This window comes from Pan paniscus, chromosome 13 (genome assembly GCF_029289425.2).
Source record: "Pan paniscus chromosome 13, NHGRI_mPanPan1-v2.0_pri, whole genome shotgun sequence".
Taxonomy (NCBI): Eukaryota; Metazoa; Chordata; class Mammalia; order Primates; family Hominidae; genus Pan; species Pan paniscus.
The window spans coordinates 133,327,054-133,350,148 of record NC_073262.2 but is presented as its reverse complement, the minus strand read 5'-3'; the positions used below and the strand labels follow the sequence as shown (position 1 = coordinate 133,350,148).

General features: G+C 45.4%; 2 protein-coding genes across 3 annotated transcripts in view; one reads left to right on the top strand and one right to left on the bottom strand.

Annotated features, from left to right (window-relative positions):
* The window catches only part of CAB39 (calcium binding protein 39), a 108,356-nt gene extending 95,295 nt beyond the window's left edge, over positions 1–13,061 (bottom strand). The window contains exon 1 of one of the 2 annotated variants that reach the window (XM_034955342.3): positions 12,672–13,061. The gene's annotated coding sequence lies outside the window, so the exon portion shown is untranslated. The remainder of the gene's footprint in view (positions 1–12,671) is intronic. The other variant, XM_055109198.2, reaches the window with a different exon arrangement.
* LOC103786663 (barrier-to-autointegration factor-like) lies at positions 387–8,522 on the top strand. Its single transcript, XM_063595604.1, has one exon. The coding sequence runs from the start codon at positions 490–492 to the stop codon at positions 757–759; it is 270 nt and encodes an 89-aa protein (XP_063451674.1). The 5' UTR covers positions 387–489; the 3' UTR covers positions 760–8,522.
* Positions 13,062–23,095: the final 10,034 nt, after the last annotated feature.

The following is a 23,095-nucleotide window of genomic DNA, read 5'->3' as shown; positions in this document are numbered from 1 at the left end:
GATTCCATCTTTTCCTTTTATGGAAAAACTGTACTTTTAACTTTCCTAATTTTCTTGCATGGCTCCATTTCATCACAGCTCCTCAAAGATCACTGACAGCAACTCAGTAAAGAGAAATGAAAGTTCTCTGTGTCCTAGACATCAAACATCCTGACCAGGAGACTTGACCTCATCTGTTTCTGTATCAGAAATGTCCTATGTTCCAGGATGATTCTACATTCCAGTATCCTGTGGTAGAGGCAGCATGGTAGGTTGCAAGTTCAAGCTCTGTGACCTGGGTTTCAAATCTAGGACCCCTTTCTACATGTATAACTTCGGGCCAATTACACAATTTGCTTGGTTTTCTCCATTACTTACCTAAAAATATGAGGACAAAATTTGATATTAAAAAGGGCTGTTAAAAGATTAAACGGGAGGTATCCGCAGGAGCGGCCGGGTGGCGGGAGGAACCGTTACGGGAACTGAAGTTGCGGATTAAGCCTGATCAAGATGACAACCTCCCAAAAGCACCGAGACTTCGTGGCAGAGCCCATGGGGGAGAACCCAGTGGGGAGCCTGGCTGGGATTGGTGAAGTCCTGGGCAAGAAGCTGGAGGAAAGGGGCTTTGACAAGGCCTATGTTGTCCTTGGCCAGTTTCTGGTGCTAAAGAAAGATGAAGACCTCTTCCGGGAATGGCTGAAAGACACTTGTGGCGCCAGCGCCAAGCAGTCCCGGGACTGCTTCGGATGCCTTCAAGAGTGGTGCGACGCCTTCTTGTGATGCTCTCTGGGAAGCTCTCAATCCCCAGCCCTCAACCAGAGTTTGCAGCCGAGTAGGGACTCCTCCCCTGTCCTCTACGAAGGAAAAGATTGCTATTGTTGTACTCACCTCCGACGTACTCCGGGGTCTTTTGGGAGTTTTCTCCCCTAACCATTTCAACTTTTTTTTGGATTCTCGCTCTTGCATGCCTCCCCCGTCCTTTTTCCCTTGCCAGTTCCCTGGTGACAGTTACCAGCTTTCCTGAATGGATTCCCGGCCCCATCCCTCACCCCCACCCTCACTTTCAATCCGTTTGATTCCATTTGGCTCCTTTTTTGGCACAACAGTCACTGTCCTTGTAAAGTTTTTTAGATCAATAAAGTCAGTGGCTTTCAAAAAAAAAAAAAAAAAGATTAAACGAGGTAAACTACTCATAGAGGTTTTTTTTTTTTTTTTTTTGGTGAGTGTGTGTGTTTTTTTTTAGATGGAGTTTCACTCTTTGTTGCCCAGGCTGGAGTGCAATGGCGCGATCTTGGCTCACTGCAACCTCCGCCTCCAGGGTTCAAGTGATTCTCCTGCCTCAGCCTCCCAAGTAGCTGGGATTATAGGCATGTGCCACCATGCCTGGCTAATTTTGTATTTTTAGTGGAGGTGGGATTTCTCCATGTTGGTCAGGCTGGTCTCGAACTCCTGACCTCAGGTGATCCGCCCACCTCGGCCTCCCAAAGTGCTGGGATTACAGGGGCGAGCCACCGTGCCCGGCCCATAGAGGTCTTAAACAATGTATCAGCAGCTAACATACCTGTGCTAAAACATACCTGTGCTATGTTAGCAATTATTTACTTTTTACCACATGCCTCCTGTTCACACAAGTACAGAATCTTTATGCCTTTATGCTATCTTCTTTTTTTTTTTTTTGAGACAGTCTTGGTCTGTCACCCAGGCTGGAGTGCAGTGGCGCAATCTCGGCTCACTGCAACCTCCACCTCCCGGGTTCAAGCGATTTTTATGCCTCAGCCTCCCAAGTAGCTAGCATTACAGGTGTGCGTCACCACACTCAGCTAATTTTTGTATTTTTAGCAGAGACAGGGTTTCACCATGTTGCCCAGGCTGGTCTCAAACTCCTAAAGGCCTCAAGGGATCCACCAACCTCAGCCTCCCAAAGTGCTGGAATTACAGGTGCGAGCCACCACGCCAGACCCTCTTTATGCTATTTGCATACTGAATTGGTATGTGGTGGTGATGCTGATTGAAACCTCTTATTTCAGCAACTTCAGGTCACACTGAAGACAAACTGGGGAATAAAAGAAACAAACTGAGAAACACCTCAAATTGCCTCAGTAGTGACATTAATATATGAAGTAGCCAGCTATGTTTGAGATAATGGGAACCCTTGGCCAAACAATGCACCAGGGCATGGAGAGGGCAGGGCAAGACATACGCTGAGTTCTTTCTCCTCCTACCCTCTCTAATCTTCTGCCAGGGCTAAACCCAACCAAAGCCCAACCAGCAGGCAGGGGGTTCTGGGTGCCATGGTGACAGTATGGTCCTTCAAGGACAGTGTGGGGCACTAAAAGGAGCAAAAGGGTCTGGGAGGTGAGACAACTGGAGGATCAGCTCAAAGGCAACACACTGCAGGAACGTAGAGATGAAGACACACCTACTGCAGAAGGGGCAGCAAGATTTCTCTGATGTGGCTTTGGAGAGTAAAACTTACTCTCCCAAGAATGTTGAATCAGAGACTTGCTTGTCTTCCTGTGTTTGGGGGAGGTTCAACCTTAAAATTTAAGTGGGGTGGGTTCAGGAAGCCCACAGCAGAGAAATTAAAATGAAGTGTTTAAACCAGAAAGAAAAAAAAAAGATAATGGGAAATCAGGCTCCCACTATCGTAAATCCCCTGTAAATGTCCCTTTTCTTAGGTCAGGACACAAAATTAAACCCCCAATGGCAATATAAAATATTGAGGATGGGCAAACTCACCAAACCTGCAGAAACGTGGATAAAACAGGAAACAGTAACTTTTTTATTTTAATGAATTAAAACTACAAGAAAGCTAAATTAATAGGTTACAGGTATGAACATATTTGTATTTAATTACATGCTTATAAAGATTTTTTAAAAAGGCTTGAAAGCTGCTAAAGTATTCATTCTTTTAACAAAATTGAAAATTAAGAAAGTTAAAAAGGAATAGTTTTAAAACTATATAATAATATAGCATAAAGCTCGGCAACCGAGAGTCAATTTGCAACTGAGACAAAACAACTTTAAGTGGCTCCTTTTCGCTATTTTTAAAACTTACTATTTCAGAGGGCTGAGATCACAACAAATGATACATCCAACTAGAGATCAAGAGTCTAGCTTTACTTGGAGGTTGCTTAAACACTTCTAAAGTCTTAAAATATTTTTCAAAGTACGTATAGTACAGCAGAAAGAATTTGAGACTTCAACCATCATAAAAGCTAAAATGTATTGGACACTTACAGCACACTATCAGACACGCTATGCATGGCATTCTTACTGAATCCTCACAACTACTTTATGTATAGGTTCTATTATTGCTATGTTACAAATGAGAAAGCTGAGGAAAAAGAGGCATTAAACACCCTGCCCAAAAACACACAACCAAGGTTTCAATCCAGAATTTATGGCCAGAGTCCCTCCCATCTCATCTCTACACTGAGCTTTAGTTTTCTCACTTATAAAACAGTTTGGAGCTGGGCAAGGTGGCTCAAGCCTGTAATCCCAGCATTCTGGGATGCTGAGGCAGGAGGATCGCTTGAGCCCAGGAGTTTGAGGCCAGCCTGGGCAATATAGTGAGACCCCGTCTCTACAAAAAATATTTTTTAAATAGAAAAATGAAAGTTTGTATGGTATATTCTCACTCTAAGTTTATAAATTCATGTAACCTTGTAGTGTCTCTCAAACTGCATGCTGATTTTAGTAGTTCATAAAAAGCATTAAGAAATAAAATAGAAAGTATTAGAATGCATTCTATGTAAGACCTAAGTACTGTTTCATGAAATTTCTTTTTCAGTTTTGAGAGTGTGTGTATGTGTTGGGTCACTGGTCAAAAATATAATTTCTCACTGCAGGCTGAAATTAAAAAAAAACAAAGGCTTGGTGAAAGCCACTACAATCTTAGTTGAATTCCAACTGACAAAAAATTATCATCCGAATTAGTAAGTAAATGCTTTGAATGCCATACTAGTAAGTATGCAAATAAGAGGGTTTCCTAACCTGTGTTCCAGTAGAACCTTTCTTCAAGATGTTTGTGTGTATTTCCTGGGGGGGAGGGTGTGTTCTTTTAACCAAATAAACTTGAAGGAAGGAAATATAATGCGCAGTATTTCTCAATTTGCCAATACACACTACTAAAAACTCTGACAAGCTCTGCAGAAAAACAGTAACACAATCACCATCAAAAATAAAACTCTGTTTAACTATGTTTAACCCAGTGTTTTCCCAAGTTGAAATCTCACCCTGCAACCTCTCCTACAAACAACTAATCTAAGACTGGCAGTCTACAAAACACAATTTGGGAAACATGGCTTTACGTGGAACTTATCTGCCAAAAGGGGATCCTCATAACCTTCAATTATCATGGTAAGTAAATCACTTTCAAATAAGCACAAATATAGCTGAGATAAAAAGATAAACAGAAAAAATTGTATTTTGGTTAAGTATTTCATCTCTGCTAAGCAAGTTTGCTTTTTCTTTTTTCTTTTTTTTTTGAGATGGAGTTTCCCTCTGTTGCCCAGGCTGGAGTGCAGTGGCACGATCTTGGCTCACTGCAACCTCCACCCCCAGGGCTCAAGCGATTCTCCTGCCTCGGCCTTCTAAGTAGCTGGGATTACAGGCACCTGACACCATGCCCAGCTAATTTTTGTATTTTTAGTAGAGACATGGTTTCGCCATGTTGGCCAGGCAGGTCTTGAACTCCTGACCTTAAGTGATCTGCCCACCTTGGTCTCCCAAAGTGCTGGGATTACAGGCACGAGCCACCATGCTGGCTGCAAAAGTTTTCTTATACTACCACACAGCTGTATCATTTAATATTTATAGAAAGAACGTATTATTATACTCTGAAAACATGAGGTGGGGAAGAGGGGAGGGAAGATAAATTTTAAAAGGTAAAAAACAAAAATCCTCTATCCAAATAAATTACAATCTAGAGACACGAAACTTACATACATAGGAAAAACTTATAACTCACCAATGCTGAACAGCGATGAAACCATACTGTAACTAGAGAGATGGGAGCCAAAAGAGTATCTACGTGGGTCATGTTAACGGCCTGAGTTTCTGTCTCCCTGCTATAGAATCTAAAAGTAAATGAACTGGCTGGCTGATGATATGCCATCAAAGCAGGAAAAAACTTGTTTACTGAGCTCCTTGAGGCCTGGCCTTTAGTACCTAGCATAAGGGGCATTAAAAACTGCTTAAGCCTGGCGCGGTGGCTCACGCCTGTAACCCCAGCACTTTGGGAGGCTGAGGTGGGCGGATCACAAGGTCAGGAGTTCAAGACCAGCCTGGCCAACATGGTGAAACCCCGTCTAAAATTAGCCATGCATGGTGGCGCGCACCTGTAATCCCAGCTACTCGGGAAGCTGAGGTGGGAGAATCGCTTGAACCCGGGAGGCGGAGGTTGCAGTGAGCCGAGATCACGCCACTGCACTCCAGCCTGGGCGACAGAGGGAGACTCCGTCCTGAGAAACAAACAAACAAACAACTTGTGGACCAAATTAATAATAGACATTTGAGGATGTATGAATGCTAATGGGTGGTGAATATCACCCTTATCTCTTACCAGTGATAGAATCCCGAGCTGCAAAGAACCCTGTGATCTAAGCCAGGATGCCACCTTTACATAGGTAGGGGATTAATACCAACCACAGCCAAAGCATGTTCTTTACATTCCCAAATTTAATTCTACATTTTTGGTTCTTTCTTTCCCACTCTCACTGCCTTTTGTTAATGTTTTTCCTTCCCCTAAAACACACAACTCGCCCAACTTTACAACACAACTGTGACAACGAAACTGATGTGAGGCTTGAGGACTTGTTAATAAATAGACTGACTTACTAAGCTTGTACTTTACAACCATAAAACATTTAGTTCTTAACTATTTATTCATAAGCACAAAGGTAGAACATTTGAAAATACACATTTTGATGTTATTCTCATTACCCTAAGCAGAGAACTTCAGTACTGTGAAATAACACTACCATCTGACCAACTGGGAGAGAAAAGGTTAAAGCACAGTCACATGCCATAAAGTACTCAGACAGACTGCAAGACCACCAGCAAAAGGGGAGGGAACCAGTGCAGGAGAAAAAGGCAAGTCAGAAGCCTACATACAAATCATTGAAGATAAGGGTAAGAGAATTTAAGGGGTTTTCAATCTGGGGCCCTTGGTATAATAATGGGATGACTGAAGCCCAGAGAGATGGAGTTACTTGTACAGAGTGACAACATAATTAGCCATGGAGTCAGGACCCAGCCCAGATCTTTCGATTCCCAGGCTTCTGTGTTTCCCACTGTAACACAGGCCTCCCATCTTCTCTACAAGAATAATGTAGAAATTAAATACTATCTACTGGCCTAACTAAACTATAAGCCACTAATCAAATTACGACTATACAACTAAAGCATTTATAATAAACCATCTCTTTTAGATTGTAATGTGGTTACTGCTTGGAAACCTATTAAAATCCAAATTCGGATCTATTTATAAACCTTCATTCTAAAATACTAATTCAAAACTGCTCAGCAAGGAAAATAAAATTATTTCATGAGGGAGTCATACCCTATTTCAGGGAGCACATATTTTGAAGTAAGGCAGACCTGAGTTCAAATTCTGGCTCAACTGTGCAATGTTTGTGTTATCCTGGACAAACCCTCCACTTTGGTTTCCCATCAATGATGTTGGGGACAATACTACCTAAGAGGTTTGCCCAACATTTAGTGGACCTAAACGGTAATTTGTTCCCCCAAGCTAACTAATTTTTGTTAATTTTCCTTGATTCTTTGTCTATTTCGACTTCTAACTTCATACACGCCTCCCAAATCACTTGCCAGCTACATCACAAATATTATGAATATTAGTATATTAAACCTTAAAAAAGAATTATATGACAAAGAACATTTAATATATTTTGAATACAACCTTTGTAAATGTTAGTGAAAAGGTCCAAAAGAAGACATTACTGCATAAAGTATGATACTTAATTCAAGTAAACTGGACAAAGAATGAAGAAAACCAGGCACCAGATTCAGTCCTGTGGCTAATAAGCCATAAAACCCTAGAAAAGAGACTTCACTTTGCAGAAAGCTACACCTGTTACTGCTCAAAGTGAACCAAACTCTGCTCTAGTTACGGTGGGCCTCAGTGTTCCCACCTGCAGAAAGAACCATTCTGCCTAGGTTGTTTCTGAAGTTCTAAAGTTTCTCCCCCCTGGAAAAGCCTATCATCAGCATCACAAAACTTATGTCTAGGCATCTGATACACGGCAGCACATCAGATGTAGCAACTCATTTAATCGTCCTACAACCCTCTCAGATATGGTCTATTATTACCATCCAAGGAATTCAAGCTAGACAGAAGGAACTTAAGGTTATAGAGCCCACAGCAGAGGAATGAGGGTTCAAAATCTAGGCAGTCTGGCTGCACCTGCGCTTTTAACCACTAGCTAACACTACCTCTCCAAATTCTATAAACCTAAGAGCGGGCCTTAACTACAGACATGTAAACAGAAACCTGTCCAAGTATTTCTTCCTAGTGCCTCAATACAGCTGATATATAATCTACTGTGGAGGGAGACAACAGTGACTAGCATGTTAATAGTCAGTACACTGTAAAGAGCAAGTTACAGTTCATGAGACAAGATCACAAAGTAGGAACTTAATTAAGATCAAGATACACAATGTATGTTTTGTTTCTCAAATGTATTACCAAATAAAGTGCGTGATCTTTTAACAGTATCATACTTCCGTGGTCCTCAACAATTTTTGCTGGATAATGCTCCCAAAGAATAATTACCATATAAAAACAAACTGCCACTAAATAATGGCTAGATTTTCCCCGTCTTTGAAACATGCATATGAATACACACATAAACAAGCAAACACAATCTATAACTTAAACACTATATTCTGAGTACCAAGACAAAAGCTATTAAAGATCATACAAATAGGTATGCACTGGATATGGTCAACATAAAGGGCCAAGGCAGGATTTACCTCCCTCCTTTGGAGCCACTTCACACCCGAATGACCTCCTGCAATTCTCTGCATGCCATTCTGCCTTCCTCTGCAGGCTTAACATCACAGCTGCTATAAACCACAATTCTGCTGTCCCCTCACCCCTTCTGTTTTAAAAGTTAAAAGCACAGTGGGACTGGGAAGCTCAGTGAGACAGAAATGGCACAACACCCCCCAAAAATGCAGATGGCAACTAGCTGTTAACCTGATTTCATCACCACCAGTCTATGATCTGCCACCTAGGCCTGTAGTAACTCTTCTCATAATCCTCGGAGGGCCTGAGAAACAGAGGCAGAACACTGATCATTTTATTCACAGACTGGTCTACTCTACAAATGGTGACGGCAGAAATATTTGCTTCACTTTGCTCTGCCCCCATATTCCGGACTGTAGAGATGAGGGGAGTTGAGTCCAGTCTCTCTTTCTCACTGCAAGACACCCTTGCAGGAGAATTTTTTAAAAAGTAGTGGTTGGGATCCGGTCAGAAAGTCACTAAGGGCACAGAACGTACGAACTCTCACACAGCTCAATTCCTTCTGTAATTAAAGAAGGCTCTAATACAAGTCTTCTTACAATGGCCAAAAGATACTGATGACTAAATTGCTATGCAAATTTAGATTACCTGACTTCATAATAATGCCAGATCTTTACACCTCAGTAATAACAAGTCACAAGTAATTTAACCCAGAGATTCAGATTTGATATTTTTTCCCCACAATTTTATCAAAGTGTGTAAAAAAAAATGTTTACCAGTTTTTCTGTTATCCAAATTAATCCACCTTCCACAGTCCCATTTCTGTAACATGTAAAGACATTCATAAAATCAAATGCCCAATTAAAAGGAGCAATGAAAAAGAGGAAAATGAATTTTTATTTTTATTATTTTTATTTTATATATACATTTTTTGAGATAGGGTATCACTCTGTCACCTCAGGCTGCAATGCAGTGATCAAAATTCACTGAGGCTGCAAATTCCTGGGCTCAGGCAATCCCTCCTGCCTCAGCCTCTTGAGTAGCTAGGACAACAGGCACACACACACCACCATGCCCAGCTAATTTTTTATTTTTGTGGATACAGGGTCTTGCTATGTTGCTCAGATCGGCCTCCAACTCTTGGGCTCAAGCAATCCTCCCACCTTGGCCTCCCAAAGCACTGGGATTATAGGAGTGAGCTACCCCGCTCGGCCTGACCTTTTAAAATAGGGCTGGAGGCCAGTGTGGTCAGGCCTATAATCCCAGTGCTTTGGGAGGCCGGGGCAGGAGGATGGCATAAGCCCAGGAGTTCAAGACCAGCCTGGGCAACAGAATGAGACACCATCTCTTTTAATTAAAACATTTTTTAAATTAAAAAATAAAATAGAGCTGGAATAGAAACAATGCCAGAAAGGTAAACAAAAGACAATACCTGAAACGAAATTCGTCCTACTACTGAATTTTATTTTTGGGGGTTGGGGAGGTTGGATTTGTGTATTTTCAAGGCAGATGGCTAAACTGTGAGTGATTAGTCATCAATCTGGAAAAAAAGCTCTTGGGAAAGTATGGCAATAACTAAAGAAATCTGTAATCCCACAAAAGTTGATCAAAACAGAAAACTTTAGTAAATATTCCAAGGTAATAAAGACCCTGTGTGGCATACGTATTTGCAATATACAAACATTCAAATAAAATCAAGTTACCAAACCCCATACTTATACTGGACTTTCTTAGCAGTTCTTCTACATTAACTTTAGGAAACGTACACAGCCTTACTCAGCATCTTACTTCATACGTGATGAAACAGAAACAGAGATCTTATTAATACACCTTAGAATGTAAAATACATGGGAAAAAACTGACCTAGTACAAGAACGTGAAGTAGAAAATGCTAATGAAGGGAAGTAAGCTGCCTTGAAATAAAAAAACAGATATCCAGGCAGGCGTGGTGGCTCACGCCTGTAATCCCTGCACTTTGGGAGGACAAGGCGAGATTACTTGAGCCCAGCAGTTCAAGACCAGCCTGGGAAACATGGCAAGACCCTGTCTCTATAAAAATGCAAAAATTAGCCGGATGTGATGGTACGAGCCTGTGGTCCCGTCTACGGGAGGCTGAGGTGAGAGAATGGCTTGAGCCCAGGAGGTTGAGGTTGCAGTGAGCCATGTTCGCACCACTGCACTCCAGCCTGAGCGACCGAGTGAGAACCTGTCTCAAAAAACAAAACCAAAAAGGCAAATACCACCCATTTGTTATAGTAGCAAACCATTTCATGAAATATTCTATGCTTATATCCAGCCTGAGTCTTCGTGATGTCATGTTCAAAACATAGTTAACCTATATGGATGGCCCTAGTGTAGAGACTATTTTTCAGGAGCGAAGTGGGGAGTGGGAAGGGACACTGCATCGCCGTCTGTGGGGGATGGTATACCAGCCATGACAGTAATCTTTTGACAACATCCCTTTAAAAGTCCATTCACTCCTATAGCAGAGATCTGTGTGCTTTCTTCCTCTTCCACACCTCATGACAACACACATCCTGCCAAGAAAAACTTTATTCAACAAGCAAGAGGATCCAAGTCTTACAGAGAAAGAAACATACTTCAAACAAGAAACTTTCAGAAAAAGTTCTGTCCACACTAGTAGTTATTAAGCCTAACTACTGCATTTCATCTGAGGTAAATAATACAACCTTGTCAGGAAAACATAACATGCTTAGAAGACTTCCATTGTTGAGTAAAAAGTTTTTTATATGAAGATATTTAATGACAAGAAAAGCTTAATAAGAGATGTGTGTGTGTATACATATGCATACAATATATTTCATTATGCAGAGAAAAAATACACAGAAAAAGACTGGAAAGAAAATACGCAAAAATGTTAACAGTAACCAAATCTAAGTGGTAAGATTATAGAAAATGTTTTAAAGATTTTCTAGCACTCCCTGAATTTTGGAAGCTTTGACAAAGATCATGTATTATTTTGAAAAGGAGAAAAATTTTAAACTGCAAAAAGGTGGCATTCACTTGTCATACACGCAAACAAGTGCATGCTTACAAAACTTAGGCCCTAAGCTGCTTTCACAGATCGTATATTCTAGATTTCGAATACAGCTGCTAATTACTTCCTAACGATTTGAACAAACTACAAAATAAAGCTAAACACTTTCACTTCTGGCTCTACTATAAAGATTTCATAATAAAATAAAATATAAAAACAAAGTTTTACCTTTCTGTAAAAGGTCTACGTCTGGCTTTCTACAGCAGAATATTACTAACCATTTTTTAAAAATCATCAATTTATGTTACTTTACACAAATGCCACCTCAAAGAATGTAGGTTTAGCTTAGTAATTCCAAAGTACATACGCCTAATACAAAGTGCAAGAAGTTTTTATGCACTGTAGCGAACGCACAAATAGAAACACCTTCTGTGTGCAGATGAGCTTATTTTATAGACACCTTTCCATTACCTCTTAAGAGCCTGATATCTAATGAAGCTTTCTGCAAAGGTACTTTGCTTAGCCTGGGCATGGATTTATTTGATTATCTGGGAAGCTGTCAAAATCGATCTGAAACTGCATTATATTCAAGGCACAGAATGTCAACTCCTGACTGGGCCTCCTTCTCTCTCCTTTCACAAGAGCGCCTTTAATATCCCCTAGCCTACATTTCCGGGCTCATGAGTCACTGAGAAATGAGCTCTAAGTTTCTCTTAGAATGCTGCTCAAATAGCTCCTCTACAGCATTCAAGGATCTGGCCCCAAAATACCTCTTTAGCCCAATACCCCCCGCCCCCTGCACCATGCCAACAAACGGAATTATCCATGATTTCTAGGCTTTGTCTTCTCGCTTTTGCTACCCCTTCCACACACCTCTTCTGCAATCCTCCTCTCCTAAATCCCATCAGGCCTTCAAGACTCTGCTCAGCATCCCCCGCCCAGGAAGCCTTCCAGGTTTCTGCTAGGCAGAAGTGATCGGTTCGGTTTTTCCGGGTGCCCTTCTAGCACTCCGTCGTTCTTTCACAGGACTTATCACCTCCTTCCCGGTATCGCAGTTATTTGTGTTCTCGTCTTATCTCTCACACCAGAGCCTAAGCTCCTCGGGGGAGGGGACCGGGGCCCGCTTCACCTTTGAATCCCTCCGGTGCGGGCCGACTACGGCGCCTGCACGCAGTCTGCGCTTGGGGTGGTTCCATTGAACTCCAGAACGCTCCGACCGCCCAATTCCTAACCAGAAATCAGTTAGGCATTTTCCTGAATTGGTCACAAAGCTGGTATCTGCCTCCCGACAACAGGAAGTTTACCAGGGGCGGGAGCGAGGCGCTGAAGCCCGGGTGCAGCCGGTGACAGTTGACCCGGCCCGCACTTCCCCGCCCTCCCGACTCCGGCCCGGACCACCCCGCGCCGCCAGCCCCGCCAGAGAACCACGGAGGGAGAGGCAGGAGCGCCTGGACTGCAGGCCCCCGGGCGCCCCACGCCGGCGAAGGCAAAGGGAGCGTCTCAGCGAGGGACCGGAGCCGAGCCGGGCGGAGAGGGCAGGCTGGGCCCGGCTGCTCCCGGGGGCTCCGGGGACAAGCTGGGCCGGGGCCGCCGCCACCCAGGAAAATGGAGGCAGCCCCGGGGCCGGTGAGGGCCCAGCGGGGCAGGCGGAAGCCGGGCAGGCGTCCGCACCAGGAGCAGGGCCGGCCGGGGGTCACTCACGGGGCTGGGCCGGGCGTTCCCTTCTCTGCCTCCGCGTCGTCGCTGTCCCCGTCCTCGGCCGCCGCCGCTTCGGGCTGCTCGTTCGGTCCCCGCGGAGTGGCTCGGACGCTCGGCCCCTCCGTTGTCTTCCGCCCGCTCCTGCTCCCGGCGACGGGCTCCCGCGGCGGCGGCGGCTGCGCGGGCGGACGGCTGCCCAGGGGCTCCCGCGGCTGCCGCCGCGCTGCTGCGCTCGCTTGGGCTGCGGCTGCTGCTGTGGGGCCCGGCGCCGCCTTAGTCTTCGCCTGTGCCCCCGCCCCGGCGCCTGAAGGCTCTGTGTCTCCCAGGCCGCGCCGCTCCCCGATCCCCGCGCCCCGCTTGCGGCCCGAGCCCGGCTTTGACGTGCGCACTGCGCAGCCGCCGAGGACGCGACGTCGGGCGGCGCCGCAACGCCCCCTTCCGCCTCGGGCGCCCCCGAGCGGCCGGCGGACTCAGGGCGCCGCAAGTAGGCGCGAGGCCCGAGCGGGAGGGGCCGCAGAGAAAAGCAGAAGCCAAGCCCCGCAGTTCCTCTTCCTCCGCCGCAGCTTCCAAGGCGGGGCTCAGCCCCTTCTCCTCCGCCTGAGCGCTCTTACTGCGGGAATCGCACGCCCACTTTCAACGACCACTTCCTCAACTCTTCAAGCTTAATTCTGCGAGAGGCCGGGATCCCACTTTGTGCAGACCGATTCTTACTTTCTTGGAGCAGATCACTTCATTTTAGCATCCAGGGGGACAAGTGCCAGAACGTTCCAGATTACTGGGAATATTCCTATTTAAATCAGCAACCTGGATTTAAATCCTGCTCCACCATTTGCTATCTATGGGCTGTTTCACGTCCCTGTGCCTGGATTTCCTCACACATTAAAAAAAAAAAAAGTGTGTAATAATATAGTGGTACCAGCCACGGGCTTCTGAGGATGAACGGGACAGTGCATTGCAAAGCTCTGACAACGGAGCCTGGCACATACAAATGCCATATGTGTGTATTTTTGTTTCTTTGTTTTTAATGTGTAACTGAACTACTTTTTAAGCACCTCCTGTACGCCAGGGATGGGGCAGTGAGCGAAACAGTCCATGCTCCTAGCACAAACAGTTGACAAATAATTGACTAATAAACCTACAGGTATGTATAATACTGGACAATTGGGCCAGGCGCGGTGGCTCACGCCTGTAATCCCAGCACTTTGGGAGGCCGAGGTGGGCGGATCACGAGGTCAGGAGTTCAAGACCAGCCTGGCCAACACCGTGAAACCCCATCTCTACTAAAAATACAAAAAACAATTAGCCGGGCGTGGTGGCGGGCGTCTGTATTCCCAGGTACTTAGGAGGCTGAGGCAGGAGAATCGCTTGAACCCGGGAGGCGGAGGTTACGGTGAGCCGAGATCGGGCCACTGCACTCCAGCCTGGGCGACGCAGCGAGACTATCTCAAAAAAACAAAAACAAAACAAACAAAAAACAACAACAAAAAAACAAATACTGGACAGTTAAAAACACCACTGGGTGAGGAGGGGAGAGAAAGCAGGGTGTTGTTATTTACAGTGTTCATTCAGGGAGCAGCTTCCTGGAGAGAGAGAGCCTGGGAGCTTTCTGTATGGAAAGGCAGAGGGAATAGCAGGACCAAGGCCCTGAGGCGAGAATGTGCTGGCTTGAAAGCGGCCCCAGATAGGGGAAGAGATGAGGAAGGAGTGCGGCCCTACCAACCGAAGTTAGGACTTCCTGTTTTTACTCTCAAGGAGATGGGAAGCAATTTGAAGGGTTGTGAGCAGAGAAAGGACGTGGAATGACATTTCAGGAGGATCCCTGTGGCTGTGGTATGAGGACCAGACTGAAAGCCCTGAGGGTTTCAGCCGGGGGACCAGCGAGAAGCCTGTTGAAATCAGCCAGCCAAAAGATAAGACTGTCCGGCCGGGCGTGGTGGCTCCCACCTGTAACCCCAGCACTTTGGAAGGCCGAAGCAGGGGGATCACCTGAGGTCAGGAGTTCGAGACCAGCCTGACCAGTATGTTGAAACCCCGTCTCTACTACAAATACAAAAATAACCCCAGCTACTTGGGAGGCTGAGGCTGGAGAATTGCTCGAACCCGGGAGGCGGAGGTTGCAGTGAGCCGAAATCGCGCCACTGCACTCCAGCCTGGGCGATAGAGGGAGACTCCATCTCAAAAAAAAAAAAAAAAAAAAAAAAAAAAAGATAAGGCTCTGTCCAGGGTGGTGGCAGTAGAAGAGTAAAATGATCACCTGTAGACACGTTTAAAAGGTGGCTCACGCCTGGAATCCCAACACTTTGCGAGTCCAAGGTGGGAGGATCATTTGAGGTCAGTTCGAGATCACCATGCCCAACATGGTGAAACCCTGTCTCTACTAAAAACACAAAAATTAGCTGGGCATGGTGGCGGGCACCTGTAATCCCAGCTATTCGGGAGGCTGAGACAGGAGAATCGCTTAACCCGGGAGGCAAAGGTTGCAGTAAGGGGAGATTGCAATGAGCCAAGATTGTGCCACTGCACTCCAGCCTGGGCAATAGAGCAGTACTCAGTCTCAATAATAATAATATAAGGTGGCTCACGCTTGTAATCCCACCACTTTGGGAGGCAGAGGAGGAAGGATCACTTGAGGCCAGGAGTTGGAGACCAGTCTGGGCAACATAGTGAGACTCCTGTCTCTAGAAAAAAAAAATTAGCCAGGCGTGGTAGCATGTGCCCGTAGTCCCAGCTACTCCAGAGGCTGAGGTGGGAGGATCACTTAAGCCTGGAGAGTCGGGGCTACGGTGAGCTGTGACTGTGCCACTGTCACTCCAGCCTGGGCCACAGAGTGAGACCCTGACTCAAGAAAAAAAATAAATAAATAAAGGGTAAAGCTAAAAGGATTTTCCTGATTTCTAATTTTTTTTTTCTCAAGCAACTAGAAAATACAATTTGGTGATATGGGGAAAATTTAAGCAGAAACAGATGTGAAGGGAGGAACTTGGAAATTTATTTAGGGACATACAAAGTTTGAGCTGCCTGTTGGACACCCAAGTTGGAAGTTGGACTTAAGAGTTCAGAGGAGAAGTCCTGGCGCGGTGGCTCACGCCTGTAATCCTAGCACTTTGGGAGGCTGAGGCGGGCGGATCACCTGTGGTCAGGAGTTGGAGACCAGCCTGACTAACATGGTGAAACCCCGTCTCTAATAAAAATACAAAAATTAGCCGGGTGTGGCGGCGTGCGCCAGTGGTCTGAGCTACTCCGGAGACTGAAGCAGGAGAATTGCTTGAACCTGGGAGGCAGAGGTTGCATTGAGCTGAGATTGCGCCACTGCACTCCAGTCTGGGTGACAGAGTGAGACTCGGCTCAAAAAAAAAAAAAAAAAAAGACTTCAGAGGAGAAGTCTGGGCCAGAGACAGAATTTAGGTGGTTCTCAGAGTAGGTAAAACCTCTGAATTCAGTGAGATCCTTTAGGATGTGAGTGTTACTACTAAGCCCAGTCCCCCAACAATGACAGGTCAGGGAATGGTAAGGAACCAGCAAAGAACCCTGAGAGGGAGGAGCCAGTTTGGTAGGAAGAGATCCAGGAAAATCTGGCCAGGTGAGGGGGCTCATGCCTATAATCCTGGCACCTTGAGAGGCAGAGGCAGGCGGATCACTTGAGGCCAGGAGGTCGAAACTAGTCTGGCCAACATGGTGAAACCCCATCTCTACCAAAAATACAAAAATTAGCAGGGCGTGGTGTTGCATGGCTGTAATCCCAGCTATTCCGGAGAGTGAGGCAGAAGAATTGCTTGAACCCAGGAGATGGAGGTTTCAGTGAGCTGAGATCACAACACTGCCGTCCAGCCTGGGTGACAGAGGGAGACTATGTTAAAAAAAAAAAAAGAAAGAGAAGGAAAGAAGATCTCAGGTGATCCACTCAGGTGATCTCTACTAAATACAAAAAATTAGCCAGGCGTGGTGGCACATGCCTATAATCCCAGCTACTTGGGAGGCTGAGGCAGGAGAATCGCTTGAACCTGGGAGTTGGAAGTTGCAGTGAGCCGAGATTGTGCCATTGCACTCCAGCCTGGGCAACAAGAGTGAGACTCTGTCTCAAAAAAAAAAAAAAGCCGGGCACGGTGGCTCACGCCTGTAATCCCAGCACTTTGAGAAGCCAAGGCGGGTGGATCACCTGAGGTCGGGAGTTCAAGACCATCCTGACCAACATGGAGAAACCCCATCTCTACTAAAAATACAAAATTAGCCGGGCACGGTGGCATGTGCCTGTAATCCCAGCTACTTGGAAGGCTGAGGCAGGAGAATCACTTGAACCCAGGAGGTGGAGGTTGCCGTGAGCCGAGATCGCGGCATTGCACTCCAGCCTGGGCAACAAGAGCAAAACTCCGTCTCAAAAGCAGGAGAGGAGGAGAAGGAAGGGGCGGGGAGGGCAGTCCCTAGAAAGAATGGGGGCCCTGGAAAGAAACCATTGGTTTAGACAACATTTTCATGAAGTTTTGTTTCTAATGAGGAGCAGAGAAATGGGGTGATGGCTGGAGGGGAATGTGGGGTCCGAGCAAATGTTTTGTTTTATTTCATTTTGTTTTGTTTTTAGATTGGGAGCTCTTCCAATGTGCTTAAATGCTGGTGGGAATGATTCAGTCGTAAGGGAAAATGTGATGATGAGGGTTGGGGGGTGTTTTCTGGAGAGCTGTCCCTGATTGAGTGAGAAGGGAAAGACGCAGAGTGCACTGGAAGGTCTGGCCTTGAATAGGAGCAAGGCAGGTGAGGTCACGGTTCCAAGAGGGCAGGTAGAATGTGGGCACGAGGCAGAGAGCCAGGTAGACGAAGTTCCTGGAACTTGTGGACAGTCCCTTCTGAGGGCTTCCATTTCCTCAGGGAAACAGAAAGAACAGTCATTCATTCGCTCAGTGCAGAGAGGGAGGAGGTGTTGGAAGTTCCAGGGAAGAGGAGCAGGTGTAAAGGACCAGTTGGCAGGCTTATTCCATGTTTCTCAGCGGCCACATTTTGCTGGGAAGGTGGGGAATCTATTCCACCAGGGTTGTTTTTGCTAGATAATTCCATGGAGGGAAACAGGGGAAAGGAAGTAATAATTATGGTGGACTGTTAAATCCACACCTGTCCAGGAGGGAATGAGGAAGGGTTGTGGGCAGTGGGGGGAGAGAGGCCCATGTAGAAGTGGCAGGATCAACGGATGGTTGGAATCAGCACGGTAAGGGAGTGAGCTGGAAGGAAGAACGTGCTGGTTGGAGAGCCAGGTCGCTTGCTCCCGAGATTATGGAAGGAGTGGTTTTCAGGAATGATAAGGCCTAGGGCAACTTCTCAAACTATGTGAATTTATAATGTGCATTTCCAGGGGCTCTTGAAGAAATGTAGATAATGGTTTTAGTGGTCTGGAGTAGACCTCTGATTCTGCATTTCAAACAAGCCGAGATGGGAAGGGGTGGAGGAAGATACTGATTTTTTGTTTGTTTGTTTGTTTGAAACGGAGTCTCTCTGTGTCACCCAGGCTGGAGTGCAGTGGTGCGATCTCAGCTCACTACAACCTCTGCCTGTCAGGTTCAAGCAATTGTCCTCCCTCAGCCTCCCAAGTAGCTGGAATTACAGGCGCCTGCCACCACGCCAGGCTAATCTTTGTATTTTTAGTAGAGATGGGGCTTCACCATGTTGGCCAGGCTGATCTCGAACTCCTGACTTCAGGTGATCCACCCACCTCGGTCTCCCAAAGTGCTGGGATTACAGGCGTGAGCCACTGCATCCTGCCAGATACTGATGTTATTCTGATTATTGGCATGATACCAAAACCTCAATAAATGCAACACACAAAAAAGAAAACTAGACTAACCTTGCTCATGAACCTAGATAGGCAGATAGATGGAAAACTTAACTACAAAATATGAAATGTAAGGAAAATGTCAGCACGTTTAAAGTCCATCCCAACCAAGCACAGTTCATCTCAAGCATATTGGACGCTGTTAAAAAAACCAGCCGTTACGCCGAGAAGGAGGCCTACAGGGGCTGTGGGGCTGGACTCAGAGAGAAATCAGCTGAGGAAACATCCTGCAGCCCTGGAAGTGAGGACGTGCAAGTTTGCCGACGTCCCTTGGTTCCTTTTTGCTAAACGTGAAAGGGTGGAAGGAAGGTGACCAGCCCTCACAGGTCAGACTGCAAGTGATGTCGAATTTTGAAACTTTGTTCATTAGGACTTTTTTTTTTTTTTAAGATGAGAGTTCTTTGTAACTGTTGTCCCAAAGAGAGGCTTTTATTGTGCTGACATTTCACAAAAACAAGTGTGGACCCAATTTCCCACAGAAAAAAAGAATGCACAGGGGTGGATAATCCCATATACAGGGTTTTAATTGCTTTGCTTTAAGGATCAGAGTAAGATTCCAGATTAATGTCTTAACTGGGAGAAACAGCTGAGAATTGTAGCAGTAAGACAGTAGACATTTCTGATACAGGGGTTTGTAACAAATTCTGAAACCAAACTGGAAGAAATCATGTCATTTGACCACTTGAAGGTACACTGGGAGACATCTTCTAAACCCTTCTATTGGGCTCTCTGGGAAGACCTTTCTATTAAAATGCTTCTCTGTAGACACAACCACTTTCTAGAAAATTCTCCCACCTGTTCATCATGAAATCCTTTTGAACAGAGGCCCTTCATTCTCTAATGAGGGCCCACAGATCTCAGGGTTATAAGGCAGTGCCATGATTCTCGTTGAGTCACTGCTGGCTCTCTGTGTATCTTCCATCACTTTCATTTCCCTTCCTCTCCCCGTGCAGCTTGGAATTAGGATGAAGGCACCTCCCTGCCTTAATCAGACCATCTATGAAAGGACTTTGGAGCCTGACTCACAGCTTCCCTCCCCACCCCACCTGGTGCCTGACCTGACTTCTCCTAGGCAACACAAGTGCCACTCATCCCATCTATGGGGTCATAGTTGCCTTGTATTCTCTGCTCCAGTGACCTTCAATTCCACTCCACTTCAAAAACCACTTGTTTAGCCCCACCCTGGATACTGCACCAGAAGGACTCTACCTTTGAAGCATGAACTCTAGTTATCTCTTTCGCCTCCCATCCTTCCACCCTACCCACACCCTCAGACTCACCAAACCTGCTGTAAATCTCAATGAAACTTTGTTTATTCAACAAATACTTATTGAGAGTAAAAATTACTGAGCACAAACAGTGAGAATGAGACATTGAACACTGTGTGGTCCTTGCTCTCAGTGAGCTTATAGTCCAGGAAAGACACACAAGAAAATAGGCAACTACAAAAGAGTGAGATAAGAAACATGAATAAGATTTAGTCAAGTGAAGATGGGGTTAAATGTTCAAGGAAAATCATGCAAATAACACCAAAATCATGGTGAACTTAGGGAACTTCATATGAGTAGTTAATTATACAGAGCTTAGAGTTTGAGGAAGGGAATTGGCACCGATAAAGTTGGAGTGATAAGCAAAGGGCCAGTCTTGAACAGCCCTATCATCCATATTAAGGAGATTGGATTTCAACATGAAGATAGTGGGGGTGGGTTAGGTAGGTGGGCATTGAACCTTTAAGCCATTAAGTGACACACTCAAATGTGTACTATAGATTTGGAAACACCACTCTGATCCTGGTGTGTGCTGTGGCTGAGAGGAAGGCCAGATTGAAGGCCGTGAGACCAGCAGGGAGCTGTTCTCATTCTGGGAAGGGGTAATGAGGGCCTGAGCTAGGATTGCAGCAATGGGCATAGGTAAAAGTGAATCCATTAGAAAAAAAATATTTAGAAGGTAAGTACTTGGTGTTCTGATGGATGTAGAAGTCTAGGATGTGAGGTCAGGAGTTCGAGACCAACATGGCCAACCAACATGGCCAACCAACGTAGTGAAACCCCGTCTCTACTAAAAATACAAAAATTTGCTGGGTGTGGTGGCATGAGCCTGTCATACCAGCTACTTGGGAGGCTGAGGCGGGAGAATTGGTTGAACCCGGGAGGCAGAGGTTACAGTGAGCCAAGATCATGCCATTGCATTCCAGCCTGGGCAACAGAGTGAGACTCCTTCTCAAAAAAAAAGAAAAAAAGTCTAGGATGAAAACCAGGCTTTGCCAGGCACAGTGGCTCACGCCTGCAATCCCAGCACTTTGGGAGGCTGAGGCAGGTGGATCACCTGAGGTCAGGAGTTTGAGACCAGCCTGATCAACATGGTGAAACCCCCTCTCTACTAAAAATACAAAATTAGCCACGTGTGGTGGCATGTGCCTGTAATCCCAGCTACTTGGGAGGCTGAGGCAGGAGAATCACTTGAACCCAGGAGCCAGAGGTTGCAGTGAGCCGAGATCACACTGTTGCACTCCAGCCTGGGCAACAAGATTGAAACTCTGTCTAAAAAAAATAAAGAAAGAAAAAAAGGAAAACCAGGCCAGGCGCAGTGGCTCATGCCTGTAGTCCAGCACTTTGGGCGGCCGAGGCGGGCGAATCATGAGGTCAGAAGATTGAGACCATCCAGGCCAACATGGTAAAGCCCCATCCCTATGAAAAATAAAAAAACTAGCTGGGCGTGGTGGCGCATGCCTGTAGTCCCAGCTACTTGGGAAGCTGAGGCAGGAGAATCGCTTGAACTAGGGAGGCGGATGTTGCAGTGAGCTGAGATCTCACCACTGTACTCCAGCCTGAAGACAGAACAAGACTCTGTCTCAAAAAAAAAAAAAAAAAAAAAGAAGCTTCCAGTGATCGTCCTCCCTGCATAAACACCAAACTGAGCAACTATCCCCACAAAAAAGCACCTTCCTGAGAACCAAAAATCAAGCGAGAGATTATAGCACCTGGTGCACTCCAGCCTGGGCAACAGAGTGAGACTCTGTCTGGAAAAAAAAAAAAAAAAAAAGAAGAAAGACAGAAAGAGAGAAAGGGAGAAAGAGAGAAAGAAAAGGAAGAGAACAAGATTCTCTGCCTGGTAATCAGATAATTCTTCCAGCTCTTATCCAAGACCACCAAGGCGGTACCTCTATGAGTCTACATGAGTTGCAGCATTGCTGGGTTTGGGGTGCCCCCTAATATAGACATGGTAGCAGTGACCAAAAACTTAGATTACAACACCCAAGTCCCTTCAAATACCTGGAAATTTTCCCAAAAAGGATGGGTACAAACAAACCCGGACTGCAAAGACTACAATAAGTATCTAACTCTTCAATGCCCAGAAACCAGAAAATATCCACAAGCATCAAGACCATCCAGGAAAACAGCTCATCAAACAAACTAGATAAGACATCAGGGACCAGTCCTGGAGAGACAGAGATATGGGAACTTTCAGACAGACAATTCAAAATAGCTATTTTGAGGAAACTCAATAAAATTCAAGATAACACAGAGAAGGAATTCAGAATACTATCAGATAAATTTAACAGAGACTGAAATCATTAAAAAGAATCAAGCAGAAATTCTGGAGTTGAAAAACACAACTGACATGCTGAAGAATACATCAGAGTCTCCTACCAGCAGAATTGATCAAGCAGAAGAAAGAATTAGTGAGCTTGGAGACAGGCTATTTGAAAATAGAGGAGACAAAAGAAAAAAAAAAATTAGAATGAAGCATGCCAGCTGGGCGCGGTGGGTCACACCCATAAACCCAGCACTTTGGGATGCCGAGGTGGGTGGATCACCTGAGGTCAGGAGTTCGAGATCAGCCTGATCAACATGGAGAAATCCCGTTTCTACTAAAAATACAAAAAAAAAAAAAAAATAGCCAGGTGTGGTGGTGCATGCCTGTAACCCCAGCTACCCGGGAGGCTGAGGCTGGAGAATTGCTTGAACCTGGGAGGTGGAGGTTGCAGTGAGCCAAGATCATACCACTGCACTTCAGCCTGGGCAACAAGAGCAAAAACTCCATCTCAAAAGAAAAAAAAAAAAAAAGAAACATGCCTACAGGATCTAGAAAATAACCACAAAAGGACAAATCTAAGAGTTACTGGCCTTAAAGAGGAGGTAGAGAGAGTTAAAAGTGGAAGGTTTATTGAAAGGGATAATAACAGGGAATCTCTCAAATGTAGAGAAAGATATCAGTATTCCAGTACAAGATGGTTATAGAACACCAAGCAGATTTAACCCAAATAAGACTACCTCAAGACATTTAATAATAAAACTCCCAAAAGTCAAGGATAAAAAAAAATGATCCCAAAAGCACCAACAGAAAAGAGACAAATAATATACAATGGAGCTCCTATATGCCTGGCAGCAGACTTCCAAGTCTTCTTTACAGGCCGGGAGAGAGTGGGATGACATATTTAAAGTGCTGAAGGAGGCCGGGCATGGTGGCTCATGCCTGTAATCCCAGTACTTTGGGAAGCCGAGGCAGGCAGATCACTTGAGGTCAGGAGTTCAAGACCAGCCTGGTCAACATGATGAAAACCTGCCTCTACTAAACATACAAAAATTAGCTGGGCGTGATGGTCCATGCC